The following is a 26476-nucleotide window of genomic DNA, read 5'->3' on the forward strand; positions in this document are numbered from 1 at the left end:
AAGGATTGCATCGATTGAACGGTGAAGTGGAAGTTGGGTGGCTACGCAGGCACTGGCAGGCTGGAAGCTTCATGAAACCTCAACACCTAGCAGTCCCGGGTGCTACCTTTGCTGTAAGCGGCTGACCGTCCTTGTTGAATGGATGATCGATACCCGACCGCTTGGATTTCTAGGTTGTCTAGCCAACTGCTAAGGTATGCCTGTTCCTTTCCTACTTTTCAGGCCCATTTGCCTCGTCCCAACATCGACAGTTAATTTGAAGACTTCATCCTTTCCGTCAGCGGACACCTGATGGACCGACTCTGGGCCTCACCGTCTTCCCGCTCCTGCAACCGACCAGGGCGATTTCCACTGGATTCCAGCTCAGCGCCGCACGGTGGCGCATCGTTTGGGCATACCTCTAGCAGTCAAGTGCTCCTACTACTAGAGCGATCGCTACCACTACCACGACAATCGCGACAAGCTCCAGATCAACTACAACGACATCTACAGCCTTTGCGACGACGCCACAGAAGAAGCCAGGACATTCAATCGCAACTACAACTTCAACTGCAACCACGACAGCAGCACCGACTACACGATCAACATCGGCGGCGGGGACGGCGGGTCCGGGAAGAACAAGGACCAGGGCGAGGACGAGGACCAAGGCGGGAAAGAAAGGCGAAGCACGAGGTTGTGCGACGGTGTTGCTGCGATTTCCAACCATTCGATCTTCAAGAGCCCCGATTCTGTTCACTATGTACAGCATGTAGACAATCGCCGCCGTACTGCTGTCAGTCACCATCAACCATGCCGGTGGTTTCTCCCTTCGACCTTCGGTTTGCGCCCTCCACAGCTCTTGCGCCAAATCGAAGCTCGGAATTGGAGGATGGAAGTGTTCATGTCCCGGGTCTTTGTCAAGTTTTCGCTGTCTGCGCCCAGATGTCAGCGGGCTGCTACGTCGACTGCGTGAACTTGACATCTCAGAAAATGATCCCCTCAGGCGCCTCATACAGTCATGTTTCAAGCCGTTCCAATGTCCGTTCCGAACAGCCGTCGACACCGTTGTTGACTGTCCTGTCGTCCTCTCGGATGGCACGCACGGACAAGGACGGCCCAAGGTTAAGCGCACGCGTAGCCCCTGGCTCACATAGCCGCCTGCTGCTACGACTATCTAGCAGGTTGAAATGCCTCTTTCTTTTGGCTTTGCGGTTGCTCTGGGTACAATCCGTTACGGCGGTTCTAATCCCGTTTGACAACTGCCTGGACAAGTCCTACCAAATGGACCAGCCGACACGTCTACAATGGAAGCCTCTTTTTATCGATGCCTCGTTCGATGATCAGGACGACCGACATACGCTGAAGCTGACCATGTGGGGAAATGTGACGGGCGCGGCGACTTCTGGAAACATCACGCTTCCCCCACCCGGTAGTCCGGATTGGAACGACACATCCAAACACGATGGCAAGATTGTCGCCGTGCCAGAACCGGACTCTGCCAATCCAAAGGTCACCACTCTTTTCACGCATATCAATGTTCTCACGTATTCCGAGGCTACGGAACGCACCGACTTTTGCAACCAATCCCTGAGAAACGCACATTGTCCTTTGGGTCCGGTCTGGGAGGTTAACAGGTAGGTTCAATTTTGCTTGGTCCCCATGACTGAAGGGTTCGACACTTGGCCTTGTACTTTTTGGAGTTCGTTTGCTGACTGTGATCTTAGCACCAACAGGGAGGACCTTCCCTATGTGACTTACACCAAAGACTTCTATTCATCCTATGCCTTCAGCTCCTTTGCCTCCGAGTTTTCCATCGTTTATGGAGATTCTGGAAATACCCAGATCGGCTGTGTCTCGGCTACCGTGACACCTGACCTAGGAAACCTGGCTTGGATGCTCAAGTTCCTGCCCTTAATAGTCCTGGTCTTTGTCGGAGTTGCCACCATCTTTGCTGCCATTTTTAGTCCGTGGGGTACCAGCGATGTTTTCCACTGGACATCTAACTACGGCCGTGACCCCGACCTGCTGCGTTTGGTTACGCCAGGGTTTGGAGATTGTCTTCAGTACATACAGTTCGTCGTGCTAACTGGCGGCCTAACCCTCAACTATCCAGGCTTCTACCAACCGATCGTTAGCCAGGGCTCATGGTCGGCACTAATGTTTAATCAGAGCTTTGTGAGCGACAGTCCCGGGTGGATAAGCCTGCGGGATGGCATTTATTTTACCGAGGGCAAGTACGGACTTCAGCGACTTGCTCACTTGGTGGGAGTAGGGGAGGTCGAAGACGTCTGGGCCGGAATGATGGTGTGGTTAATGGCCATTATCGGAGCCGTTTTTGTTCTTACCCAGGGAGCCTTTTTGGTCAAGTGGCTATATCGTTCCGTTAGAAAGGTTCCCGAGGAAGATCTCCGACACAAGAACCTCCCGTTTACTCTGGGCAATGTCGTCAGACTTGTCTTGAACTACTTCCTGCTACCGATTGTTGCTCTCTCGACCTTTCAACTGGTGGTAGCAACTCACTCGCCAGCTTACACAGTCGCACTGGCAGTTGTAACTTTGGTCCTCATCATTGGCTTTGCCGTTTGGCTGCTTCACCTCATCGCCACCTCGAGGCCAAGAGCGTTCCTCTTCGATGACCTCCCTACGGTGCTTCTTTATGGACCTCTTTACAACACTTACTCTGATGAGGCGGCGGCCTTCGCTCTTATACCAGTTTTCTTGAGTTTTCTTCGAGGCATTGCCATCGGAGCTGTTCAGCCTGCTGGAGTTGCCCAGGTGGTCCTCCTCGCCATCTGCGAGATTATTCAGATACTGACCCTGCATGCCTTTCGCCCTTTCCACTCACCAACATCGATGAACGCCTACCATACCCTCTTTTCTGGGCTCCGTCTCGTCTCCATACTCATGATGGTGGCCTTTGTACCGTCGCTGGAGGTTGAAGAAGGGCTTAAGGGCTGGGTCGGCTACGCTATACTTGTTGTCCATGCGGGCGTTCTTGTTCTGGGATTCTTCCTGAACGCAGTCCAAACTATTGTCGAAGTCGTAGCGCGGCTGTTGGGGGCTGGTGGAGATGATGTTCGAGGGCAATCGAGGGGCGGGCTATCCAAGATCTTCGGTATGCGACAGTTGTCGCGTCGTATGCCCAGGCGTGCTGGCGGCCCCATAAGCCACAGTCAACTGTCTAGCGCGGCGATGCTCGACACGGATGAGACCTTCAAGGCCGGTTATGTGATGAACGGAGGCCGCATGCAGAGCGAGTTGGCAGGGAGTATGGGGCTCATGACGAAGCATCACCGTCATAGCTCGTCTGTGCTTGAGGACGTCAGTCTCAACACGGCCGTTCGAAATCTTGACAATGGGTCATTCACGCCGACTACGCCTGGAGAAGCTAACTCGTTCTCCTTTGCAGCTTCTGCCCAACCCCAAGGACGGTCTCCTAGCGCATTCGGCATGCCGACTGTCGACCCCTACTTCAGACCACCTCGAAGGCGCACCACCACTGAAAGCGCGTACTCTCCCGGTGCCAAACCAGGTGGTTCGTGGACTAGCGCCGACTGGTCACAGAAACGCCTAAGTCAATCAGGAGTACCGCTCAACGACACCGCGGAATTCGACCCTCAAACGTCGAGAAGTGCCACTCCCGGTCCTTATATGATTGCGTATCCACCAAGGACCGACTACACCACTCGCGAAGTTGATTACTATTACGGTCTCAGGGGGGAAAGGCTCAACTCGGACGCGCCTAGCCGCAAGCTCGGAACCGGGCCGGCTGACCCAACCGGGCCAATGGCTTCGGCGGCTGGGTGGCTTCGGAATATTCTCGGTAGAAATAGCAAGGAAAAGGGCAAGGGCTTCGAAGTAGTGAGGAGTGCGCGTATGCCACCAGCAATGCGTACCGGAGCGGTCGACTACGAGGACGAATCCCCGCCGGAAGGAATACCAGTGGCGATGGGAGTCATCCGTAACGGCCCGATTGAATCCGACGAAGAGGACAATGTGAGGCAGGCCAATGCAGATCGGGACACAGCAGCTCGTACAGCAGCAGAGGCGGTGCCCCTTAGGGCAGCAGAGGGTACCAATGATGATATGCGAGACGACACGGAAACATATCACGACTCGGAAGGTTTGCCTGCTGAGCCAGACCTCGCGACAGTTAGCCAGTCGAGTAGGACCCAAACAGTTACCCGCCGCGGTAATCGGACTTCGAACGAGGATAACGGCCCGTCACCGCTTCTTTCGCCGCCGCGGAGAAGCTCAAAACGCAATTCTTACCACCACACACGCAACGGCTCCGTTAGCAACACACCTCCCGCTCAGCCAGCCCTAGAATCTGGTCCTCAAAACGCCAGGCCCGCTTCGTCACTGGCGGTCTCTGCACGCCTTCCGTTCGAACGCACCAATTCGCAAAAAAGATTGTCTAGCTCCTCGATTGGTGTAAGCGAGGATCTAAGTTCTGGTGATGCCTACGCAGGATCCAGAACGGGATCAGGGCTGAATGAGAGTTACGGATTTGTAAATCAAGGTAACGTAAACAGGGTCGAGCAGGGTCACGAGCCTGATCTGTTGGGCAGCGTGGCGGAGGTTGGGATAATTGGGCGTGACAATTCGCGGGGGAGCAGTCAAACAGGGAACACATCGCGGTACTCAGGGCTATAAAATGAAAGAAAAGAGCGGGGAGCTAGCTCGGCTACCACATGTTCCTTTTGTTTCCTTTCCTTCCCTTTTTTATTTTGTTATCTTTTTTTCATTTTTATTTTTTTGGTGGCTTTCCACTGCCCTTTGCGCTCTCAGCTGAATTGGATATCAAAAAACGGTTACATAGCTTTATGGTTCTGAGAGTTTAGCGATGGCGTACACAAGCGACTACCAAAGTTGCTATGTGACAGAGTACATGAAGAGATGTGTCTTTTTTTTTATTGTTTCTGTGCGACGGGTTTGCTTTGGCTTCATGCATTGCGATGTATATTTTGGGCGCTCAATTTCCGTCTTGACGTGACTTCACTGCACTCGATTTTGTGACCCTTTTCTGCTTGGTTTTCAATCAATGTCTCCAACAGCCTTCTCCATGCCCCGTCAATTTTGCGAATCGTTTATATATTCGAGACGTTACTGATCATGATTGCATACGTGCAGATCAAGACAGAATAATCCTATGGCTTCTTAATATCATCCATGGCTTCGTTGACATCATCACTCGCAAAGAGAAGGAGAAATTCCGGCCTTCACACTTCTGATCACTCCATTCGTTACTCTCCACTCAAGTGTCCGTCACCGATTTGCGCAATACTGCTAGGGGTTAGCGCCCCTCCAAAGAGCGCAGAATCAGAGAAGAGCCGACACCGTCGCCACCACACCAGCAGCGACAAGAAGGCCGGTGAAGCCTCTGCGCGAGGATGCCCTGTTAGGGGCACCCGTGCCAAAGTAGAAGCCACTGGCGGTTGTGGCGGTCATAGAGCACATATTATTCTCCAGACCGTGGCAAGCAACGCTTGACAAGCTGCTGCCTGCAAGGAAGGATGAACAAAAACAGTCAGCGAAATGTCCGATTCATCACCACAGTGTTCGAGGTCCAGGCAAGGAGGTGAATGGGACTTACAAATCCTAGAAGCACTCTCAAGCCCGACCGTGGTCCCGACATTAACGCCCACGGTCGTTCCCGCGCCACCGGGCACCACAATGGTGACACCGTACTGACCGCCTAGCCCGTCCAGCTTGTCGCTGCAGGCAACGTAATTGGCGCTGCATTGGCTGACGGCTGAAGAGCATTGCTCGGCATCCGGGAAGTATGTGGCGACGTAGGGGAAGGAAAAGTAAGGGTTGGCGACGAAGGAAACCGGCGCGGTTGGGCTGGGGGCGGCGACGCCGGCTGGGGCGGTGCCGGTGCAGATGGCGCTGGCGGGAGGTGTTAGTCAGCTTCTCCTATGACAACAATATAACTATTGTCGTTTACACACTTTACTGGACAGCAAGCCGGTTGGTTGTTCTGATCAAGCGCGCAGGTGTAGCCGTACTGGCAACATACGTCGCTGAAAGCAGCTCCTACTCCCGAGCAGCTGAAGAAGTTGGAGATGCATCCCTGCCGTTTTTCCAGGACGTTGCCTTCGAGTGTGCTGCCGCTGAGTGCCCTCGCTGTTTCAACCGGCATGAATGGCTGTTGCGCGTGGACGATGGGCGACTGCGATAACGAGAAGACCAGGAAGGAAAGCACAAAGGCTTGCCATGTTGTCCCAAAACGGGAATGTAATTGCTGATTACCCATGGCGGCAAATCCCGTCTCTATTCCGAAGTTGGACCAAATAAAGTTGGTAAGAGGAATGTGGTTCGAAAGGGCTCAATAAGACCTGAGCTGGAGATGAGCGTGCTATCAGCCCGTCCGGTCTCTGTGACTCTTACTCGATGACGGAGGCTTCCGTAGGTATGAAGTCGGTCAGCATCAGCAAGCAACTCACTGAAGTTTTGAGGAAGAGTGTAATTGAGTTTCAGACGGAAGCATCCAAGTGGGAAACCTGCGTATATGCAAAACCGAGATGCAACCCTGCTCATTCATGGAACCCGGGAGGCTGGAAATCGTGATTGGTACGGCGTGATAGGACTTGGCGAGCCCACCACCACAGCGGGCTGACTGCTGGTTGCGCTGGCACATCTCAGCTGCGAGCAAGCGCGCTGCTTGTTGATGCTTGCAAGACCGTCTCCCGTCACCGAAAACCGTAAAGAATATCATGCTGCTAACTAAGTAAAGGATCTGCAGTCCATTACTGGCTTGTCTGCTAGCTCGAGATCTCGGGTCAACTTCCCTAAGCGTTTTCCTATGTACATCGCGTTCCATGATTGAAGTCTGCTTCAGCCTGAATATGCCTATTCCGACTACTAAACATGTCATATTATATCTCGTCAATACATTCAATGCGTCTTCATACGCGTTTGGGATCGCTCGGGTAGATTTCGACATAAAAACCACGAGTTAGTACCCACTGCCGTTTAAAAAAAAAAAAAAAAAAGTATTTAATTGTAGTAGGACGATGTTGATCAATGCTGTGTCCTTGATACATGCTATACGATTGTGTAAGCTAACCTTCCTCCCACCGATTGAAGTAAGCAAGGATTGCGCAAAGATATGATACAAGGGTGTGAATATGACATTGAGTATGCACTGTCTGCGCTAGAGGTAAGCCCTCAGGTATTGGATAACAACATCTTCCTTTTTGAAAGGCATTCATTCTCTGGTGTGTGTAAAAGGGTGCCCAGAGTTATTGATCTACAATGCAGTAGACAATAGCTTCACCATCTCCCTCCACCGCCTGTGTAACGTTCAGTGATGCCATTTGTTGGCCGCATCAGCTCAGCAATTTAGCACCGCTACCACAGCACATACAACACGGGGTAGCCCAGCAGGTGTGTAAGATACACACAGTCCATGATACAACCCATGACCTGCCTGTCACCCATGCTGATTAGCAAAAGGCTTCGAGAGGTTTTTGCAGCAGCGATCAGGAGTGCAGCATCCCTTATGAAGTTTTGATGCTTGCTGTTCTTCTCCGTGATGCCGACTACTTCAACTCCCAGCAGCCGAGATGGCGAGTACACGACGGAGCTTCAGTCATTTCAGTGCCCGTGCGAAAACACACAATCCACGTGCCCGTGGCCGCTGAGCTGGGACTGCTGTTGAACGGGGTCGTAACTATTGTCCGGATGCCGCCTAGCCTCGCTATGCTCCCCGCAAATGTCCGAGGATGGCGCGAAGCCGTAAGAGAGCTGTTGGCTCCGGTGGTCTTTCGCCTGGCTTGACTTCTTCTAGCTGTTTTACCTCCTTCTTCGCTTCCTCCACCAGTGCGCCCAGGTCACCCCAAATCTCGTCGTGATAGCCGGTTAACACGCGAGACCACTGATCAATCCATGTCTCCCAGCCCTCAGTCACGTCGGCCGTACCCAACAAATCTCTCGTACTTGGCGCCGTCGAAACACTGTCGAACCCCAGCAGGGAAAGTGGGATGAAGTTGAGCGCATGATCCCACGCAATAGGCGATGAGCTGCTGCCGAGATCGTCGTTTCCGAATAAAGCCTTGCGCAAGCTGGCCATGTCATCGGGCAATATTGTATTCTCCTCCGGCCCTGCGAGCTCTGCATCCAGATCCAGATCACCCCGGAGCAATGCTACAACTTCCTGGCCATCGCGCGCTTCCTGTTCGGCGACAGTGGATGCCGGAAAAGAATGAGTCCATTGGTTGTTTGTTGCTGGTACTGTCGAACTCGGAACATTGCCTCTCATATTCCACGCCCCTTCCAGTACGCCTGCTCCTTCGGGCGCCGTAAGAGGCTCGGTGGTGTCAAGAAAGGCGGCGAAAGAAGCCTCTTGCATCGCAACATGGCCCTGAATCTGGGCTGATCTGATGGTCTCGCCGCCATGAGAGGCAGAATGAAGCGGGGCAGAACTCTCACCCACGCGCTCGAGATTTTCCGTAGCCCTTGCCACTGTTGCCGCCGATCGTGAGCCTTCTCCCTTCTCGCCGTTGCCTAGTCCCGAAACTGCGCCGGCCATGTTACCTTTGGAGAACAAAGCTGAAGGTAGTGATGTTGCTGACTTGGCGATGCGGGCAAGCAGATCGTCCCCGCCCCCGGTCTGCCCATTGTGGCCTATATCACCGGCACCAACTGATTCCTCCGACGTCCCAATATCCTTTCCTTTACCCTTGGCCTTTTCAGGCATTGGCTCCATCTTCAACCTCACAATGAGATTGGTGGGTGCATATAAATCTAGTGATGGGCTGAGATCGATGTGTAAGCGGGAGAGTCGAGTTACAAGAGCCGTACCGATGAGATGATAATAAGAAGGAAGAGATGGAGGGAAAGCAAGGACCGGCAACGTGCTGCCCAACATCAATAGGTGGGGGCCCTATGACCTGTCAAAAGTCCAAGAAGACGAAGGATGCCGTGGCCAGGTCCGAGCAATGATGCGGACCGAGGGAGGGTGGATATCATGTAACTTATATAGTCCCGGCTCCCCGGCAGATCCGCAACGTCAGACCTAGGCCCCGAAGTTTCAAGGCGAGCCAGTACATTACACGTGCTTTTTTGGGTGATTCATGCAGCATGTGCGTTTCGACATGGCCGTGAGGCTACAGCAGCGTCAGGGGAGTTTATACTCCTCAAATTGAATGACATCTATCATGTAACAGGGATATCAGACCCGCCAAACTTTTCCGTCCAGTCGCGAACTAGACAGCCCGGTCATGTCTGATGGAATATGTACCTGTGAACAAAAGACGGAAGCTGAAAGAGCTGCAGCTGCACCCGTGAGGGCCGTTCGATTGGATGGCAAGGCTCAAGAGATATTAGCGACGGGACCACACGCCAACACATGCCATGGGCACAATAAAGCCATGATGCCATCATGGGATCCAGAGACGGATCTCAGCGCTGCTAAGAGGCCGGGTCATGACCACACTTTGCTATGAGCTATTCAAGACGTATGCGGTCAACTTAAAGTGCGCTCTTGATCCATAGCATACGTCCAAGTTCAACAGCTAGTCAGCGGGCACAAAGCGAGTGTGCCTTTCCGGTGTAGATGCCCGTATACCATCACCCAATACCTAGCGCAGAGGTTGATACTACCTAGGTAGGTATATACCTACGAGCCTACCTCGTAGTTGTACATGGCAGATGCCATCTCGTCGCCGCCCGGGATGAAATGGACCCCGCAATTGCTCACTGGTGGAAGCTGCTCGGCCCTAGGTATTGGACGAGATCTTCCATTCACCGAGCAGGCCTGGCCGCAGGGGATGACTGAGAACTGCACCTACAGTACGGGCGGCGAGCATGGAGGGCACGGGCTGACGGGCCCCCATGCCCCTGTGTTGAGGAGGGAGGGGCCAACCTTACCACCATACGTACCTACCTAGCAGGTAGTAAAGGGTACCTCATCGCCCGCCCATCCACCCCGTGCCCACTCCGTACCTCGCTAACTGACTAGCTCGTCATTCCCTTCAATCGCCAAAGCTTAACTCCCTGGCAAGGATGAGGGCGTCCTTGCTTGCTCCTTCCCACATCTCGGCCCATCTATCTCCATCCCCATCCACCATCCGTCTTTTGCTCAATCTTGCAAAGGCAACAAGGAACCTGACCCTTCACCAACAACACTTTACGCCATATCCGCATACAGCACTCGGCTTGACGTACCCCGCATCTTCACTTGGCTTTGCGCACCTGCAGCACGAACAGGAAACCGGCCCACGTCCAGAGGTAGTCAGCTCCAGGAAGCAACGACAGATTATCGCTCGGTCGGCGCCCATAGTCTTCAGTTGTCCAGGTCTCGTCGCTGCGGCAAAAAAACACTCTCTCAGTTGGGTTCAGGTTCGCACCTCAATCGCTTCATCGCTGCACTACTACTTAGGTAGTTTCACGTCTGGCCGTTGAGCCTCACACCCTCCATCCCGGGCCCCATCAGGTCCTCCTCCGCCCAGCTACCTAGGTACCTCGCTGCGCTACCGGCGTACCTCCGTCTGCTTCCCTTTCGTCGCCCTACGTATCTTACTACCACTCGGGTCGGGCTCTGCTTCCACCACACCCGACCGCCCACCAGCCAGGTACATTACATACCTTACCTCAACACCTACCAAGTTTGCTTATTGCCCTCCTCCCGTCTTTCCCTACCCGACCGACCCTTACCTTCATCCATACATATGCTCCCTGCAACAACATCCATAGCGCACCCACGTGTTTTAACCCGGTCTCTGTTGGGCACCTCTCTCCAGATCTCCAACTCCCGTCTCTCCGCCATCCCTTGATTTCGCGCCTCGAGCTCGTGAAATCTCTTCTTGTCCATCATCGCCCTTAGGAACGTCGTCCCTTGCCGTCGTTGCCCGTCTGTCCCTCTGTCCGCTCGTCGCCCTTGTCCCATATCTGGTAGAGGTGGGGATTTCATCGCCCACGGCCCCGGGAATCGTTGAAGATGGTGGAAACAGATACCAACTCTCCGACATGGAAGTTTACCCAGTAAGTCGAACTCCTCCTTGCCCCTCCGTCTTGTTTTCCATCCCCATCGACTTCTGCCTCGCGAGCGTCCGTCTCTGTGCGATTGCGCTCGTGCCTGTCCCTGTGCCCGTACCCGCGCCCGCGGCTGGATCCGATCTCCGCTCCACGTTGACCTACGCCTTTCTCCGTCAACGCTCTTGTTTACACGAGACGTCGCCTCATTTTCCTGCGTTTGCCCCACTTCATCGTACTGAGATCTTGTCATAGATGCTTCGGCGACAAGGGAGATGTTGAGGACATCACCGAAGGTACGACCCACCCCTCCTCCCACGACAGGTCCCTTGACCAGGAGCCCGTCAATGCCCCTCCTCACGTCATCAATACCCTCAGCCATACTGACCCGCCTTTACCAGCCGATATCATTTCCACGGTAGAATTTGACCACACCGGAAACTACTTGGCGACTGGTGATAAGGGTGGACGAGTCGTGCTATTTGAACGGAACGAGACGGTTAGTGGAGTTGCGGCAAACCCCCCCCCCTTTCCCTTCCGGTTCATTTGCTGGCCCGCCTCTTGTCTATGTCTTGCTTACCTGTCGACAGAAAAAAACCTGCGAATACAAGTTTCATACCGAATTTCAGTCCCACGAGCCCGAGTTCGACTACCTCAAGTCCCTTGAAATTGAGGAAAAGATCAATAAAATCAAGTGGTGCAGGAGACAAAATGCCTCCCACTACCTCCTCTCGACAAACGATAAGACGATCAAGCTATGGAAGGTGTTCGAGAAGTCGCTTAAGGTTGTCGCCGAGAACAACCTCTCCCATGATTTGACGCCTGCAAGCGTAGCCGGCGGTGGAGGCGCACCTCGTGCCTTGCCTCATACTCAGTTTCGCAGTCCCGCCGATCTCAAGCTACCCAGGCTTACCCATCACGACACAGTCGTTGCCGCCGTGCCTCGGAGAACATATGCCAATGCTCATGCGTACCACATCAACAGCATTTCCGTCAACAGCGATGGCGAGACCTTCATCAGCAGTGATGATTTGCGGATCAACCTATGGAATCTGAATATCCAAGACCAGAGCTTCAACATTGTGGACATCAAGCCGGCGAACATGGAGGAATTGACAGAGGTCATTACGGCCGCAGAGTTCCACCCTCTGAGCTGCAACTGGTTCATGTATGCCAGCTCTAAGGGCACAATCAAGCTGGCAGATATGCGCGAAAGGGCATTGTGCGACCAGCACGCAAAGAGTACGTTGGATTTCGGTGAACTGTGTTTGAAGTGTTGTTATTTTTTATCTCTATTCACCGCTGATCATTGCTTACAATTCGTTTTTTCTTCCCTGTACAGTGTTCGAACAAGAAGAAGACCCATCGTCCCGATCTTTCTTCTCTGAAATCATATCTTCCATCTCCGACGTTCGATTCTCCCACGACGGCCGGTATATCCTTTCTCGCGACTACTTGACGGTCAAGATTTGGGATGTCAACATGGAGCGGCAGCCAGTCAAGACGATCCCAATCCATGAACACCTCAGGCCGAGACTCTGCGACACATACGAAAATGACAGCATTTTTGACAAATTCGAGGTTGTATTCTCTGGAGACGCCAAGAACGTAATGACAGGAAGCTACAACAACAACTTCATGATCTACCCATCGGATCCCGACAAGGAGGTGGAGGTCGTCCTGCAAGCGGATAAGTCGGCGTTCAAGGCCAAGAAAGTTGGGGTGCCGACACCCATTAATTCGTCGACAAGTCCTACAGCTAACGGTGGTAAGAAGGGAAATTCACGGGCAGGAAGCCCGGCAGCGGCAGGCCAGGGCCAAAGGATGCGTAAAGAGACAGACGCCGACCAAATCGACTTCAACAAGAAGATTCTCCATATGAGCTGGCATCCGTTCGAGGACAGCATCGCCATCGCAGCAACCAACAACGTAAGTTCTTGCCCCGCTAGTTCTTGACCGCATCCTCAATCTGGGCCCTATTGATAGCTAACCATCTTTCCCACAGCTATTTGTCTTTTCCGCGTTGTAGGCAGAATGATGAAGGCGGGGGGATGGATGTGATAGGGATTCCCTTCACACAACTGCTGAGGCTATTATGCCTCTCGTTCTACAGTCTGACTGGGAGCATTCGCGGTTCTGGTTTGTTCGTGCTCGACTTGTCGAGGCCTGGGGCATGATGGCGTCTTTAGGAAGAGCGAGACGGATAGCCGGGTTGAGAATTGAGGACACATATAGGTCAGGGATGCATTGGGAGGCAGTTTTGCGGGGAAAGTAGCAGTCATGAAGAGCTACGCCCGGTTTGGCACATCGACTTTTCCAAGATCCCATGAAGAAGGCAGGGCGAACGTGAGGAACGAAGCGGAAGTGAAACAAAGGGCCCAGGGAGCAGCCAGCCTTGGACGATAAGGGGAGAGTAACTCGTATGTTAAATAACCATTATGTCCTTCTCGTTCCGTCCGCAGGGCAGAGCGCCGAGTGTCATGTTACGATGGGATGGATGTAAGCGCTTGGTTCGGCATAGAATACCCACCAGTTCCCAGATGTTCCACGCAGAACGTAGAAAACAAAAGATATAAATATGAAAACATGACTAAGCGTAGGTTTTGGCTCAATACAAAAAAAAAAAAAAAAAAAACGAAAAAGGAAAAAGATGAAAATACAACATCAGTCTCATACCAGAGTTCGAGTTGGGATGAGTTATAAACAAAGGTAAGCTGTAAACATGACCCTCTTTCGTTTTGTACAGTCCGATACTGGTTTGTTTATCAGCTTGGTTTGCGGACTGAGTGAGACTCGTTGGTGCCAACCCGTCCTCAAAGCCGTAATGATACTTCGACTTGCAGAATTATCAGCCAGACATGGATACCAGTACTTGATTGAACATATGACTACGTATAGTATAAAGTGGATGTGGAAACGCCTGGACACGTGTTGACCCGAGGTCTCGAGCTAACAGCCAGGAGTGCATTGTAGATGTTAGTGATGTTGATGCCAATTCGTTTGACGAAATATGTACCTATAACTGTATCTTACGCTGTGTAGTGCATGTTAGCATGATGTTGTTCTGTCGGTACCATTTGTACAGTGAACGCAGTGCCGCACAGGGACCACGGCCGGCAAACAAAGACCCCCAACCTGGAACCTCCCAGTGACAATTCCGTCCAGGTGCTCAAACAACCTCAACCATTCAACGCCAAATCTTGATTGCCAAAAGTACGAGCCGACGACCACCTTGATACATCAAGCATACGTTTCCTCGAATCACCGAATACAGCGCCTTCGTTCTCGAACAGCTCAGCCAGTACCACCACCAACACTCGAGCGCAACAACCGTAGCTTGGAAGGCTCAGCAGGACTCAAGCCCACAAGAACCCCAACGTCGAAGGCGCCGCAAACAAGACAAGAATCTCCAAGACGCTCACACTGCCGGCCAAACGAACCGGCAATCTGGATCAAATTCCCTCCCGGTAGCGAGTGCATCAATCCGAATACCGTCTTTCTTCTCCAGAACGCCAGGTCAGCCAGCCAGCGGCGCGCACGCTCCCATCACCAGATGACAAAACCAACAAACAATACGCACAAGTGAACAAGTGAACGAAGGAACGAACGAACGAACGAACCCTCAACCTAAAATAATGTCGGACCAACACCACGCCCCTACCTCGCGCTCCAAGCCGCCCCCTCCCGGCGAGGAGGAAGCCTCGGCGGTGTTGAAGCTGGGCGAGTTTCAGGACGTGGACACGCTCACCCTCTCAGAGGCTTCCCTCGTCATCAACGCGCTCATGACCAAGCGTCGCAAGGACCGCAAGGACCGGAACGAGACGGACGTGCTGAACAAGACGCTCGACTACCTGGACGCATTCGCGCGGTTTAAGCAGAAGGAGAACGTCGAGGCCGTGGAGAGATTGTTGAGCGCGCGTAAGGAGCTGACCAAGTTCGAGAGGGCGCAGATTGGTATGGTTGCCTAGTCAAAGGGAAGTGATACGATGCGACTGACTGACTCTTTTTGTGGTTGGCTATCTAGGCTCACTCTGTTGCGATAGTGCCGACGAGTGCAAGACGCTGATCCCTTCCCTGGCGGACAAGATCACCGACGATGAGCTACAAGAATTGCTGGACGAGATGGCCAAGCTCATGAGCACCTAGGAGGGCACACCTGAGAGAGTCATTTTGTAGGACAGCAATTGGTAATGCGGGTTGGGTTGCTTCTTTTGTTCCTCTCCTCTGTTTCTATCTGCTCAGTTTTTTCTTTACGACACACTGCATAACTTGCTCGCCTGGGAGATGACCGAACAGTGTGGGAAACCGGTGATTTTTTGACAAAAAAAAAAAAAAAAAAAAGACTAAGGGGTCACCAAGCTGGATCATGGTTGTCAGGACTGGTTACGGAAGGGGGAAAAATGCATGGTTTGGCGTCTAAGAGCCGCTTTTTGATCAATAGACCATCTATCATTTCTTGTTTACCACGGTATTCCAGTCCTTCGCTCGGGTGATCCCATAGCAATTGGTTCTTTTCCAGGCAAGATGAGGGCCAGGACATTATCCTGGTGAGTCGGAGTAAGTGTCCTTCACGTCACCTGCGTCATTGATGTGCCTAGATTAATAGCCCGAATCAGTCATGAAGCTCGAGCATATCCCGTTCCTTCAAGAGCGTTTCGTGCTTGGAATTGCTTCTCTCGTGGAAGCTAATCGCGTTCTTCAGCGTCTCTTGTGTGGCAGGACGTTGTAGGCTCTCATGAAACCCTTCCGCTCACCGACTTCAGAATCAAGCCATCGTGTGTCCTTGCTCAATCCAATGGAGTGCTCTAGTTGTTCGGGCCCCGGATGTGTTGCGGTGGCCTCTCATTGCTTTCAAGCTCGGGGATTTCGTGCATGGGCTCGAACCTTTTGCCCCATCCACCCTGCTGGTACGCCTGGGTTGAGTCGAGTCCCGAAGCACTTCGCGATGGGTAGTTCGGGCTGGCCGGAGTGCTTGCACTATTGTGACTCGCTGGTGTCGACATGGTCGTCGCTCCGCTGAAACGGTGACTTTCATAGTCCATCGGCGAGCCTGGCCAGTTCGTGTTGGTTGGGGATCCCGAGCTTGTCGCATCTAGAGTTTTGGTCAACATAGAAACCCCTGCTGGCCCACTGCGACTGCGTTACGTCTGTTGCTCGGGGGATGGAGTTCGCTTACCTTGTCCTCTATACTCGCAAGGAACACGTGTGGGAACCGGTTGGTAGCTTCCAAGCGGGAAATGGGAACCAGACTGGGATACGTTCTTATCTTGTGTCGTTTCGGCTGGGTTGCTTCGGTCGGTTGGGCCCAGGAACGACGAAACGTTTGCAGTTTCCATGGCGTCCTTTTTCTCATCTTTCTTCGCTCGTCGTCGGCCCCACCACATACAAACTGAGATGGCGAAGAAGATGAAGGCCAGGGAGCAGCCTACTGCAATTCCCGCTATGGCGCCAGCTGAAAGTTCCTTGTGGACTACAATGGGCGGTGCATCGGGAGTGGCAGTGACCGTGGCGCTGGGGGTTGATGAAGCACTACTAATGGTGCTTGCCGAGGAAGTGTCGGAAGTCGTGCTTGTCCACGATGGCTCTTTGTCAGATTCCGTGCTGGTAAAGGCAGAGGCAGAGGCAGTGGCAGTTTTTGTTATGGTAGCCGTGGCATCTTCACCACCAGGTTTATACCGATCAGGGCAGTCGACCATATCCGGGCGGCAGGGATCCATCGCACAACAGCCAGCATAGGGAATTCCCTGGGCCACGTTGCATGTGTACCATTGGTAACCCTTAGGGCAGTTTCCGCCATCCCTCTGAGCGACCAACGGGGCTGCTTCAGGGAGGCGTACGCGAGGAGGCCTCCTGGACAAATCCAATGCCATGGCTTCGAGGTTCTTACTCGGTCGGGTGAGAGAGACTGGTCGTGCCTGGGAACCTGTCCAGAATGGATGGTGAGGAAGGCGTTTGGGTACAGAATAGTCCGAGGTTGAGTTCGAAGCCCGCGTTGGAAGCGGTGGCGACGGCGAAACAGTGACAACTACAGCTGAGCTGAAATGGAAGGGAAGGTATCGGCTCGAGCAAGAAGAAAGTGGAATGGAGAGTTGAAGGAAAGGAAGAGGGGAGAGCAAACAGCAAGAGGGAGTGGCACTCGTAGATAGCGGTGGAGGGACGAACCACCAAAGTGGAAAGAGCAAGCGACGGCAACCTGGGGAAGGAAACGACACTTGTATGTTTCCCCAGCCGCGGTCTCCCCACTGGTGCCTGGGAATCTGGGAGGGGTTCAGGGAGCGCAGATACCCCTTATGGTATGACTGTTGGGATGAAATAAGCTACGGACACTAAGTGGTAATTCGATATGTTCGTCAACTCCAACCCGGCCAACGAATCGAGATGTCTGGCCTCGCGCCTCATGTGATCTCGACGAAAAGAGAAGAAGGCTTCCAAGCCTGGCGGAACGCAAACCGAGGACACCCATGGCTGGCTGCCCGTTCGGAAACCCTCGTCTTACCTACCAGAACAGCAGATATGGCAAGGCCGTCAGACGATGGTCGCTCGGTGAGCTGGCCGGTGCACAAGGATATACGCGGCCTTGCACGGGTGTAGCCTTGAGGCAGTTCCGTTCTTCCATTCAATTTCCAAGCGGCACTTAACCATCAAGTGACGGTGAACCCGATATATGTCGGTCTTGGTACCGCAGTCAAGATGTTTGCACAGCACTTTGCCTCTACACGCCATGTTGATATGGGGAGGTTGTCCGGTCCCTCGAGATCTGTGGTACAAGTGGTTCAATGTGAAGGTCATATGATAATAAAGCTTTCCAAGGTCCGGAATGGCGAATATAAGAAAGTTGTCTCACTCCTGTCTGGTTAGATTATGATGTATTCCACTCCAAGGAGGCCACGGCCTGTTTCAAGCGTCATATCTGAGCCATCAGGGAAGTCTGGAAGCAAGCTTTTCTCTATACAATCATATATATCAAGTCCAGACTTGTGAACAGGGCTATCAGTCAACCGCAAATTACACGGGGCCCAACAAAATCGCATTGACAAAGTAAACAACATAAAAGGGGTATTTAGTCAACCTGTGGCTACCGTCCACTTTTGTCACTATAGCCATGCGACGCCTACAACTTCCTCAACTTAGGCATCGAGCTTCTCCAAAAGAAGCTTCGAGCCCTGGTTGCCCTTGGGGGCAGAGGCATTCTTGCCCTTCTTAGCCTTTGGCTTCTCCTCCATCTCCTCCTTCTTCGACGCCGGTGCTTCGGTTGCGGCCTTGATAAGAGCCTTCTTGTTGGACTTGAGGGTCTTGAGGAGCTCCTTCTTCGACGAGAAGTCGGAAGCCTCGAGCATAGCTAGCACCGTCCAAGAGCTAGGGCCGGTGGCCCATTGTACAATGTGGTCCTTGATGACGGGATAGAGAAGATCGGCGAAGTTGAGCGGGGGGTCGACCTTCTGGATGCTGCCCGTGGCCTTGTCAAACCGGCCGCCAGCAATCAGTGTCTTGAACATGCGACCACCGTGAATGGTTGTCGAGATGTGAGGGGGGAGGGCTTGGTAGGCATCCTTGGGCGCCTCAGCGTTGGGATCGCCACCAGCAGTAGAGGCAATAGCCTCCAACGCGGTCTTCTTATCTCCAGTCGCCGAAAGCAAAACATCAGTAACAAACTGGCAACCGAAAGAGGTGGCCACCAGGTCGGCGGGTGAGCTTGCGATGGCCGCAAGGAGCTGGGGCGACATGGCTGTCACCAACTCCTTACGCCTAACCTCGGCGTCCTTCTTGCTGGTCTTGGTGCGGATCTCGTGAATCTCCTTCAGAATCTCCAGGTCGGTGGCGTGGCTGGCAGGGAACAACGCTTTGGACATTCCCTCAAAGAGATATAATACCGTCGTGCGCGCGTTGAGGTCGTTAGCGAGAAAGATGACGTGCTCGGCATCCTTCTCTTCATTCTTACCAAGAATCTCGGAGAAGATCGTCTTAGACGTGAGGACAGTGTCATCAAGGAGATCGTAGGCGGCGAGGATGATCGCGTGCGCGTGATTGTCACCACTCATGAGCTGGTAGGTGTCCTTGTAAGCCTTGAGCAGCTGCTTACGGTCCTTGGCGGTTCCGTGCGCAAGGAGCAAGCACACGAGGCGGGCGCCAGACTTGGTGAATGCCATGTTTTTGAGCAAGTCGCCGGTCTCATCCTCCTTAATAGTCTCAAAGAACTCCTTGAACTCTTCGCTTTCGGGGTTAAGGTTGAGGAAGTACTGCAACAGAGCGTCGTGGAGCATGGTGAAACCAGTCATTTTCTTTTGAATGAGGCCATTGGCCATGTCAAAAAGGTACTTCATCGCCGTTGTCCTCTTGCTGGGCTCGTCAGCCAAAATCTTGGAGAGATCGCCAGTGACCTCGGTACCCTTGGGTTGCCTAAACAGAGCAAACTCGGGACCGTACCACTCGCGAAGGAGGTTGGCCTTTTGCTCCTTAGTCGCAACTCCGCGGTAGACATCGTCCAGAATCCAGGAACCCTCAGCATGGTTGATGAGCTTGCGAACTTTGCCGTAAAACTCGGGGACGATGATGTCGCGGATCTCCTTGTCGTTCTGCACCAGAAGCTTGCCGATCAGGAACTTGGCATACCTGCTCTCGGCGAGCTGCGCATAGGTTCCTTGAAGCTCCTTCGCAATCTGCCTACGCTGAACCGGGGTGGCGTACTTGACGGCGGTCTGGACGGCACGGACAGCATCGTGCTTTAGGACAAAGTCCTTGATGCGGCCAGTTATGATGGTGAACAACTCCTCAACGAGCTGTTGGCGCTCCTCCTTAGGCACATGCGACTTGCGACGGAGCTTCTCCCACAGCTTCTTGGTACGGTGCACCTCATCGGCCAGTGGCTTCGCGTTCTTGCGTTCTTGGGCGAGTTGTTTTTGCTTGGCGTGCGCCTCCCTGGAGCTTGTGCCTGCGTTGTGTTAGTCAAATAACAGACAAGGTTCGGTCATCATGGGGCAGATATGGTAAAGAGAGACAACGTACCAGACTTGGTCTCGTTGGAGCCATTGCCGGACTCATTGGGCGTGGATGTTGTGGTCTCTCCTGTGTGGAACTCGGCGTCTGAGCTTTCATCGGAGGATTCGTTGTCTTCGGCTTCGGCCTTGATGTGTTTCTTGCCAGAAGTGGTCTTTACTGCTTTTGTACGGCCATCCTCGTTATGCTTGCCGAACGCCTTTCTCTTTCCGCCGGCAGCGGCTGCTGAAGACGACTTGGTCGCCATTGATGCTATGCGATGTCTGTGTTGCTCCGGAATATGAAGGATTGATCTAGGTATGGGGGGCTTGTGTTAATTTCGTACCGGGTGGGCGCTGGTTCAAAGGTAATGGTCGAGCAGGAATGGATGAAAGTGCAGGTATTCAGACGGGAATCCGAAACTTTGGAGTGCCCTGTATCTGAAGCCTCTGAATTGGAAATTCTGTAGCACGTTTCCGCTGAAAATTTCTGGATCCGCATCCTGGTAGTATCTGCCGGGCGGTGAGGAGCTTTCCGGGGTTCTGTGGTGGGGCGACTGAATCGACACTGTCTAGAACTGTCCATTGATACAACAAGGAACCCAGGCAGGGCCCCACCATAGACTGAGCCGCGCTCGCGTTTTGGAGTTTGGCCTGCACCTGACGCTCCAGTCACTGCAGTGCCGTCTGGTTGCCCCTCCTCTTCTCTAGGTTAGTAAACGCCTGAAAGTCAACATTGCTAGCACCCATTTTTGGAAGGAGTCTTTCACGTTTTATGTCGTCCAAGACACTGCAAACTTGAGAGCGCCCTACCAATTGGACATTATGGGCCGCGAAGAACAAATTGAAGAGAGGGAAGTCCTCGACTCCATCTTCCCAGATGAGATCCAAGGTTCGATTGTTCGCCCACATCGGTTGCCGTTTAGGCATGGGCCTGTCCTAACCCAAGCTCGACTCGTCTAGATATCTCCGATACCGAATACCGGATTACTATCACGCTGGATATTCCTGATGATAATGCCGAAGAAACACCAAGCATGGTACTTACCGTACGGTACCCCGAAGACTATCCCGACAAGCCACCTTTCCTTGAGCTTGCGTCCGCCCCAAATGCGCCGCCCCATCAGTACATAAACATTGCCGACGATCGGTTCCAGCTGCTCGAAGGTATCCAAGACACAATTGAAGAGAATTTGGGGATGGCCATGATATTTACTGTTGTGTCGGCGTTGAAGGATGCTGCGGAGCAACTGGCAGTAGAGCGGAGGGACGCTGCCATCAAGGCGCAAGAGGAGGCCGCCCTTGCCGCGGAGCGCGAAGAGAACAAGAAGTTCCAGGGCACTCCCGTCAATCGCGAAACCTTTCTGAAGTGGAGGGAGAGCTTCTTGCAGGAACTGGAAGATCAGAGAATCAAGGAGGAAGAGGAAAAGGCGGCCGAGATGAAGAAGGCAAGGATAAAGGAGCCTGTCAAGCTCACGGGTAAACAACTCTGGGAGAGGGGCTTGGCTGGGAAGGGTGACGAGGACCTGGAAGGCGATGATGACGTCCCCGTGGAAGAGGTCCAGAAACTCACGGTTTAGGACCGTTAGACAAGTCGTAAGCCCTCTATCACGTTCGCCAAAATTATCTAATTCTTTGCTGTAGGCTTTATTCCGCTCTAAGTATACACGTTACCTAACCCATGTGAAAACCAATCCTGAACATTGCTTTTTTTTCCCCTCTTAACCAGACTCCAGAATATGCCATAACAAGTTTGCCTGAAAAAGACGCCACAGCTTGAGGTGGTATGGTTAGAAGACAAACGAGACGAAGCCAGTTGGGGCCATTTAACTCATCTCCTCATCTTCATCTTCCTCAACGTCTGTATCTTCCCAAACCTCATCTTCCTCAGCGCCAACAACACCAAGTTCACCCCTAATGGAGTCCAGCAATTCTTGTGCGTGTGCTCCAAGCCTTTCATCTTCGTACTCGATGGCCGTGTATGTCCGGAGGCATTGGGCAAGGTACTTGCGCGACAAGCGCCAGATATCTTGCCATGTCTCACCCTCGGGAGCTTGCAGTTCTCCGCTCTTGATTTTCTCGCCCAGAAGATATCTGCCGTAGCCACTTAGATACCAGACCTCCACAGCTTGGTCATCTTCAATGATCAAGCGCTCTGCGACGTCTATCGCCTTCTCCTCCATTCCAACCTCAATCAGCAGTCGGACCAAGCTTACCCGAGTAGGAAACTGTGGCACGTTGGGATCCTCGGGCTCAAGGAGTTCCCACAGTGCCATGCTCCGCCTCAAAGCCTCCTTGGCCTCGTCCACCCTTGTTTGGGAGATGCGAACATTGGCAACGGTTTGCCAGGTGTCGGCCAGCTCGGGTGCTAGCATTATGGCCTCGGTGATGAGAGCTTCGCATCGCTGCTCGGCGTCCTCTTCCCAGCTCAGATCGGTCATGTAAACCTCTGCCACGGCGCAGAGAATTGCCGCAAGTCGTCTCTTCTTTTCGGTAATGAGAACCTCTTGCTGCTCCTTCCCGTGGGGCCTCTTCTCAAGCTCGTCGCTTAGAGTCTGGATCTGGAGGCGCAAAGCAGAGGCACCGCGATCGTACCAGGAAACGCTGTCTTGTCCGCCTTCTTCGCTGAGCTGCGCAAGCCACAAAAACTTTTCGGGGCCCCCAGCAACATCCTCGGGAAGTGTGCCATCCTCGTCTGTTTTGACTGCAGCAAAGAAGAACTCGCGGGCGGCTTCGATCTCGCCCAGCTCGACGTAGATATGGCCCAAGAGGGAAAGAGCGGCGCCAGCGAGTTTTCCCTCTTCGCCAATTGCCTTGTAGGCAGATTTTGCCGTCTTTGCCGCATTCTCAATGTCGCCAACCTCGAGCATCGCACTCGCATTGTTCAGCAGTTCTCTAGCGTTCACGTTGGACGGTTGAGCGGCGCCTCTGGCGCGAGCCTTCGCCTTGTCCTTCTGGGATTTGTTTTTCGGCTTCGTGGGCGCCATGTTTTCTGAAGGATCTGGTCGGTTCGAGGTAAAGAAGGAGTGGATGGAGGGTGAAATCGCGGTTTGTTGTTTACTATCAGCTTGCGGTCCTACTGAAGTGACGGGATCATTGGCGTTCGGTTGTTTGGATCTGGAAATTTTGGGCTTATCGTAGTCCTCGATAAGAGAAATACCTACCCCACGATACTTACCGACTTACTTGTCGTCACTGCAGGAACAGGATTTCTTACACTGTGTACTGGGCCGGAAGCGACAGAGTCCCCACAATCCACGGGCGATCTGGGGTATGGATGTCGTCCGCGTATACTTGGGAGGTTCTGGGCGCCAAGGCTTTCTTTCCCCCCTACATTCCATGTAGGGGGAGCCGAAAAGTTGGGACAGTATTTTAAATTGGGACATCAGGAATCTTAGCGTTTCCTATAGAAAAGTGTTAACGAAGCCACTTCAGTCAGTTATTCTACAATGAAACCTTTTTCCAAAATTCCGAAAAAAAATCTAGAAGCAAAAAGGCATATCTAGAAAGACTTTTTCAGAGTTGCATAGATTTTGGTCCAGGCGTTGCGGAGGTAGCAATGGTGAAAGTGTTCTTTTACTATATAATCGTAAAATTTAGCTAGCAGCTTAGTACGCACTAGAGGCGAGAATTTGGTGAATAGGATATATTCAAACCTGACCATCTACTCATTTTCGAAGTTGATTTTCTCAAAGTCTCAAAAATTGTTCTTCTGAGTAAGGATTCTATACTTGATTTTTTCCAGAATTTTAGAAAAAGGTTTCATTGTAGAATAACTGACTGAAGTGGCTTCGTTAACACTTTTCTATAGGAAACGCTAAGATTCCTGATGTCCCAACTTAAAATACTGTCCCAACTTTTCGGCTCCCCCTACATGGAATGTAGGGGGGAAAGAAAGCCTTGGCGCCCAGAACCCCCCAAGTACTACTGGTACCTACCCCATCCAATTAAACTTACCCGGCCATCACACCAAGAACAGACTTCAATTCGCTCTGCGGGGGACGGTATTGAAGTCCCAAAATTTGCTTCACAGTCTCCTTTTACAGAAGTACTATATACACAGATCTCTTTTTTTTTTCCCAAAACAAGTCCCTCCGCCAAACGTACTCTTCGCAATACAACTTAAGATATAGCATTTCACCCCCAAAGTCCCCTTTTGGGCCAGCTGGCTTACGAAAAGGAGTTTTCCAACGGTGTTTGAGTGCTTAAAATATATAAATGTTTTTTTTTCTTGATTTTTCAGTTGAAGCGTACAGAAAGTTGGATGTATTGCTAATTACTCAGGTTTAGGGACACTAGTTAACCGAACTAAATATATGAGATGAGAAATTTGGAACATGGATTGCCTCCCCCGCTCTACGCAACACACTATGCACAGGCGATACACTCACTACTTGAAAAACTACCGTAGAAACTCGGTTAGTTGGCAAAAAGCTAATGCCTGAAAAACCTGGATATCAGGCAGGGTGCTAGCAGATCTGTAGTGCTCGAATTCGACCCTGTGCTTTGGAATGTATGCAAGATAGTGTTGGGCAATATTGTAGAGCCTTCACTAACTGAGCGGACATATGTACAGGAGTATACTGCTTTCTGTGCGTACTGTCGGGCGCTCAAAGAGGGAAGGCTGTTTGCCAACTAACCGAGTTTCTACGGTATGCTCCATGCTTAATTCCCCTGATAGTTTCCATTCAAGACCTTTGAATACCCTCATTTTGTTCCCTATCAAGGCAGGTATGCTGAACGATTGATCTACTGTACCTTGGCAACGTGCATAGGACGCCCTCGCACACCACAATATGACAACGAAGTTCTTACCCGACCTTGACGACGTTGCATTGGAAAGCTCGATTGATTGGCTGCCCTTTCTCAGAATGAAAACATTATCTCTTTCGTGTTTCAGGATGGCAGCGCCATCACCAGCACCATCATCTTAGGCAACGCGCCCCCGCACGCGATTGCGGATAGAAACCTCGGAGGCTTCATCAAGTGAGACCAGCTTCTCTCTACCATGCCAGCGGGCGGCCTAGTTCCCCTCCCGTCCAAGCCATCGTGAAGAGATGCCGGCGGCATTGGAACGTCACTGGGAATTCCAACCGATCCCAACCACCTGGTGGTGTTTGTCCTAACCTCCTCCTCTTGTTATCTGTCTGTTGCGTTTGCGTCTGTCTCTCCGTCGTCATCACCAACCTCGTCGCCGCTCGTCTCTGCGCCTTCCAGGCACTATGAATGTTCTTTAAGAGTTGCGAGTTGACCTCAACCCTTTTCATCTGCTCTTGAGAGGAGCTCACGGCCATATCAAGCCCAATCCTTCGTTAGTGAAGCCAAACCGAATAGCACTATGATCTCAAACAGCATCATTCGTTTTGCGCTCTTATGCGCCAGCTCATCGATCCTTTATACGACGCCCGGGCGAGCATCTCCCACATCGTCATCGTCCTCAACATCGCCGGCAGCATTTGCCTTCCCCTCCTGCGTCGAGAGCTGCGTCAACGTGTCCGGCTGTAGCACCGACAACCCGCAATGCATGTGCAAGTTCGCAGGCAAAGGCATCTTCCTCGAGCTGGCTCTGACCTGCATGTCCTACTACTGCGAAGCCGAACTCCGCCGTGCCGACGACACTTTGATCGATATCATGGAAGCTGGTTGCCAAGCCATCCGCCAACCGATACCTGAGGAGAAGCTGGAAATGGCTGAGGCATGGGCTAGCAGGCTGGTGAAGGACCTTCCCCCATCGCCAACAATTGCGACCACGACAGTGCATCACCCTTTGCCTACAACGGCGACTACGACGCATGTACCTTCACCAGCAACTACGACAAAGCCAACGGTTGTACAAACTACACTAGAATCGCCTTCGTCAATAAGCACTTCTCCATCAGCCGCCACCGCCTCCGCGCCAGAAAGCACCAGCAGCATCAACACCGCCACCACGCTTCAACCCCAGACTTCCTCAAACAAACCAGCCAACGAAGCAGCTACGTCTGCTCCCGCACCAAAACCACGCCCAGATTCGAGTCCGTATGGGCCGTTTGTCGGGCCGATCCCTAGTTCTGCCGTCATGGCCGTCACGGTTTCACTGCCCTTTTTGCATTGGGAATTGACACTTGTGTATTTGGCTGTTGCTGGGTTTTTGTTTGCATAGCTGGAGTTGTCCTAAGTGGGCCGGGTCGATCTGGGAGAGAATGTAGAGATAAGGAGAAAGGAGAAATGAAGAGGGTGGGCTTCATGAGTTGATCAGTTATGAGAAAAGAGCAAAATTAGAAAGCAGGCTTTCTTGTGTTTATTACGGGGAAACACCATGAATATGGTGGAGAGAGGAGAGCGGAAAGGGCATTGGCGTGGCATTTGTGATACCAGGGTAAAAGAAAGAATCTGGGAATGGCAATTGTCCTAAAAGTTGTACATCAAACAGCCGACGGTGACAGAGCTTGGATACATTCAAACGAGTGTAAATCTAGAACTCCAAGAAATCAGATCATAAGTGACTTCTTCATCTTTCTTCAAGCAAGGAAGCTCTAATTCGGAGTGTCATGAAGATCAACAAC

The 26476-nt window shown here is 52.4% G+C and overlaps 12 protein-coding genes across 12 annotated transcripts; 7 read left to right on the forward strand and 5 right to left on the reverse strand.

Annotated features, from left to right (window-relative positions):
• The first annotated feature begins 151 nt into the window (after nt 1-151).
• On the forward strand, nt 152-4893 carry B0T23DRAFT_181175 (uncharacterized protein). The gene is made up of 2 exons (XM_062833073.1): nt 152-1613; nt 1704-4893. Exons 1-2 carry the CDS (start codon nt 292-294, stop codon nt 4633-4635), a joined length of 4254 nt encoding a protein of 1417 aa, XP_062690367.1. The 5' UTR covers nt 152-291; the 3' UTR covers nt 4636-4893.
• A 408-nt stretch (nt 4894-5301) lies between these two features.
• Nucleotides 5302-6238, reverse strand: B0T23DRAFT_397297 (uncharacterized protein; the record flags this gene model as incomplete). Its single annotated transcript, XM_062838293.1, has 3 exons — nt 5302-5483; nt 5576-5871; nt 5934-6238. The coding sequence occupies 3 exons, from the start codon at nt 6236-6238 to the stop codon at nt 5302-5304; spliced, it is 783 nt and encodes a 260-aa protein (XP_062690368.1).
• Nucleotides 6239-7684: 1446 nt separating this feature from the next.
• B0T23DRAFT_430236 (uncharacterized protein) lies at nt 7685-8692 on the reverse strand (the record flags this gene model as incomplete). Its single annotated transcript, XM_062840236.1, has 1 exon — nt 7685-8692. The coding sequence occupies one exon, from the start codon at nt 8690-8692 to the stop codon at nt 7685-7687; it is 1008 nt and encodes a 335-aa protein (XP_062690369.1).
• Nucleotides 8693-10657: 1965 nt separating this feature from the next.
• Nucleotides 10658-10810, forward strand: B0T23DRAFT_320796 (uncharacterized protein; the record flags this gene model as incomplete). The annotated part of the gene is made up of 1 exon (XM_062835193.1): nt 10658-10810. A coding segment is annotated over one exon (153 nt), but the record flags the coding sequence as incomplete, so codon positions are not given.
• Nucleotides 10811-10924: 114 nt separating this feature from the next.
• Nucleotides 10925-12988, forward strand: B0T23DRAFT_321645 (protein phosphatase 2A regulatory B subunit; the record flags this gene model as incomplete). The annotated part of the gene is made up of 6 exons (XM_062835250.1): nt 10925-10968; nt 11215-11255; nt 11361-11458; nt 11550-12201; nt 12302-12888; nt 12965-12988. The coding sequence occupies 6 exons, from the start codon at nt 10925-10927 to the stop codon at nt 12986-12988; spliced, it is 1446 nt and encodes a 481-aa protein (XP_062690371.1).
• A 693-nt stretch (nt 12989-13681) lies between these two features.
• Nucleotides 13682-15310, forward strand: B0T23DRAFT_413822 (HRDC-like protein; the record flags this gene model as incomplete). The annotated part of the gene is made up of 6 exons (XM_062839539.1): nt 13682-13715; nt 14045-14124; nt 14205-14291; nt 14345-14475; nt 14543-14913; nt 14984-15310. The coding sequence occupies 6 exons, from the start codon at nt 13682-13684 to the stop codon at nt 15103-15105; spliced, it is 825 nt and encodes a 274-aa protein (XP_062690372.1). The 3' UTR covers nt 15106-15310.
• A 454-nt stretch (nt 15311-15764) lies between these two features.
• On the reverse strand, nt 15765-16829 carry B0T23DRAFT_454851 (uncharacterized protein; the record flags this gene model as incomplete). The annotated part of the gene is made up of 2 exons (XM_062841219.1): nt 15765-16051; nt 16136-16829. The coding sequence occupies 2 exons, from the start codon at nt 16827-16829 to the stop codon at nt 15765-15767; spliced, it is 981 nt and encodes a 326-aa protein (XP_062690373.1).
• Nucleotides 16830-17793: 964 nt separating this feature from the next.
• Nucleotides 17794-20370, reverse strand: B0T23DRAFT_454852 (armadillo-type protein). Its single transcript, XM_062841220.1, has 2 exons — nt 19963-20370; nt 17794-19888 (listed from the first exon to the last, which is right to left on the reverse strand). The coding sequence occupies exons 1-2, from the start codon at nt 20198-20200 to the stop codon at nt 18087-18089; spliced, it is 2040 nt and encodes a 679-aa protein (XP_062690374.1). The 5' UTR covers nt 20201-20370; the 3' UTR covers nt 17794-18086.
• A 166-nt stretch (nt 20371-20536) lies between these two features.
• B0T23DRAFT_181339 (ubiquitin-conjugating enzyme/RWD-like protein) lies at nt 20537-21634 on the forward strand. Its single transcript, XM_062833074.1, has 2 exons — nt 20537-20823; nt 20895-21634. Exons 1-2 carry the CDS (start codon nt 20757-20759, stop codon nt 21509-21511), a joined length of 684 nt encoding a protein of 227 aa, XP_062690375.1. The 5' UTR covers nt 20537-20756; the 3' UTR covers nt 21512-21634.
• B0T23DRAFT_181348 (uncharacterized protein) lies at nt 21586-23004 on the reverse strand. The gene has a single exon (XM_062833075.1). The coding sequence runs from the start codon at nt 22916-22918 to the stop codon at nt 21758-21760; it is 1161 nt and encodes a 386-aa protein (XP_062690376.1). The 5' UTR covers nt 22919-23004; the 3' UTR covers nt 21586-21757.
• Nucleotides 23005-24399: 1395 nt separating this feature from the next.
• B0T23DRAFT_321253 (uncharacterized protein) lies at nt 24400-24570 on the forward strand (the record flags this gene model as incomplete). Its single annotated transcript, XM_062835218.1, has 1 exon — nt 24400-24570. A coding segment is annotated over one exon (171 nt), but the record flags the coding sequence as incomplete, so codon positions are not given.
• Nucleotides 24571-25135: 565 nt separating this feature from the next.
• On the forward strand, nt 25136-26247 carry B0T23DRAFT_181364 (uncharacterized protein). Its single transcript, XM_062833076.1, has one exon. It carries the CDS (start codon nt 25270-25272, stop codon nt 26071-26073), a length of 804 nt encoding a protein of 267 aa, XP_062690378.1. The 5' UTR covers nt 25136-25269; the 3' UTR covers nt 26074-26247.
• The last annotated feature ends 229 nt before the right edge of the window (nt 26248-26476 follow it).

This window comes from Neurospora hispaniola, assembly GCF_033458365.1.
Source record: "Neurospora hispaniola strain FGSC 10403 chromosome Unknown B0T23scaffold_6, whole genome shotgun sequence".
NCBI lineage: Eukaryota > Fungi > Ascomycota > Sordariomycetes > Sordariales > Sordariaceae > Neurospora > Neurospora hispaniola.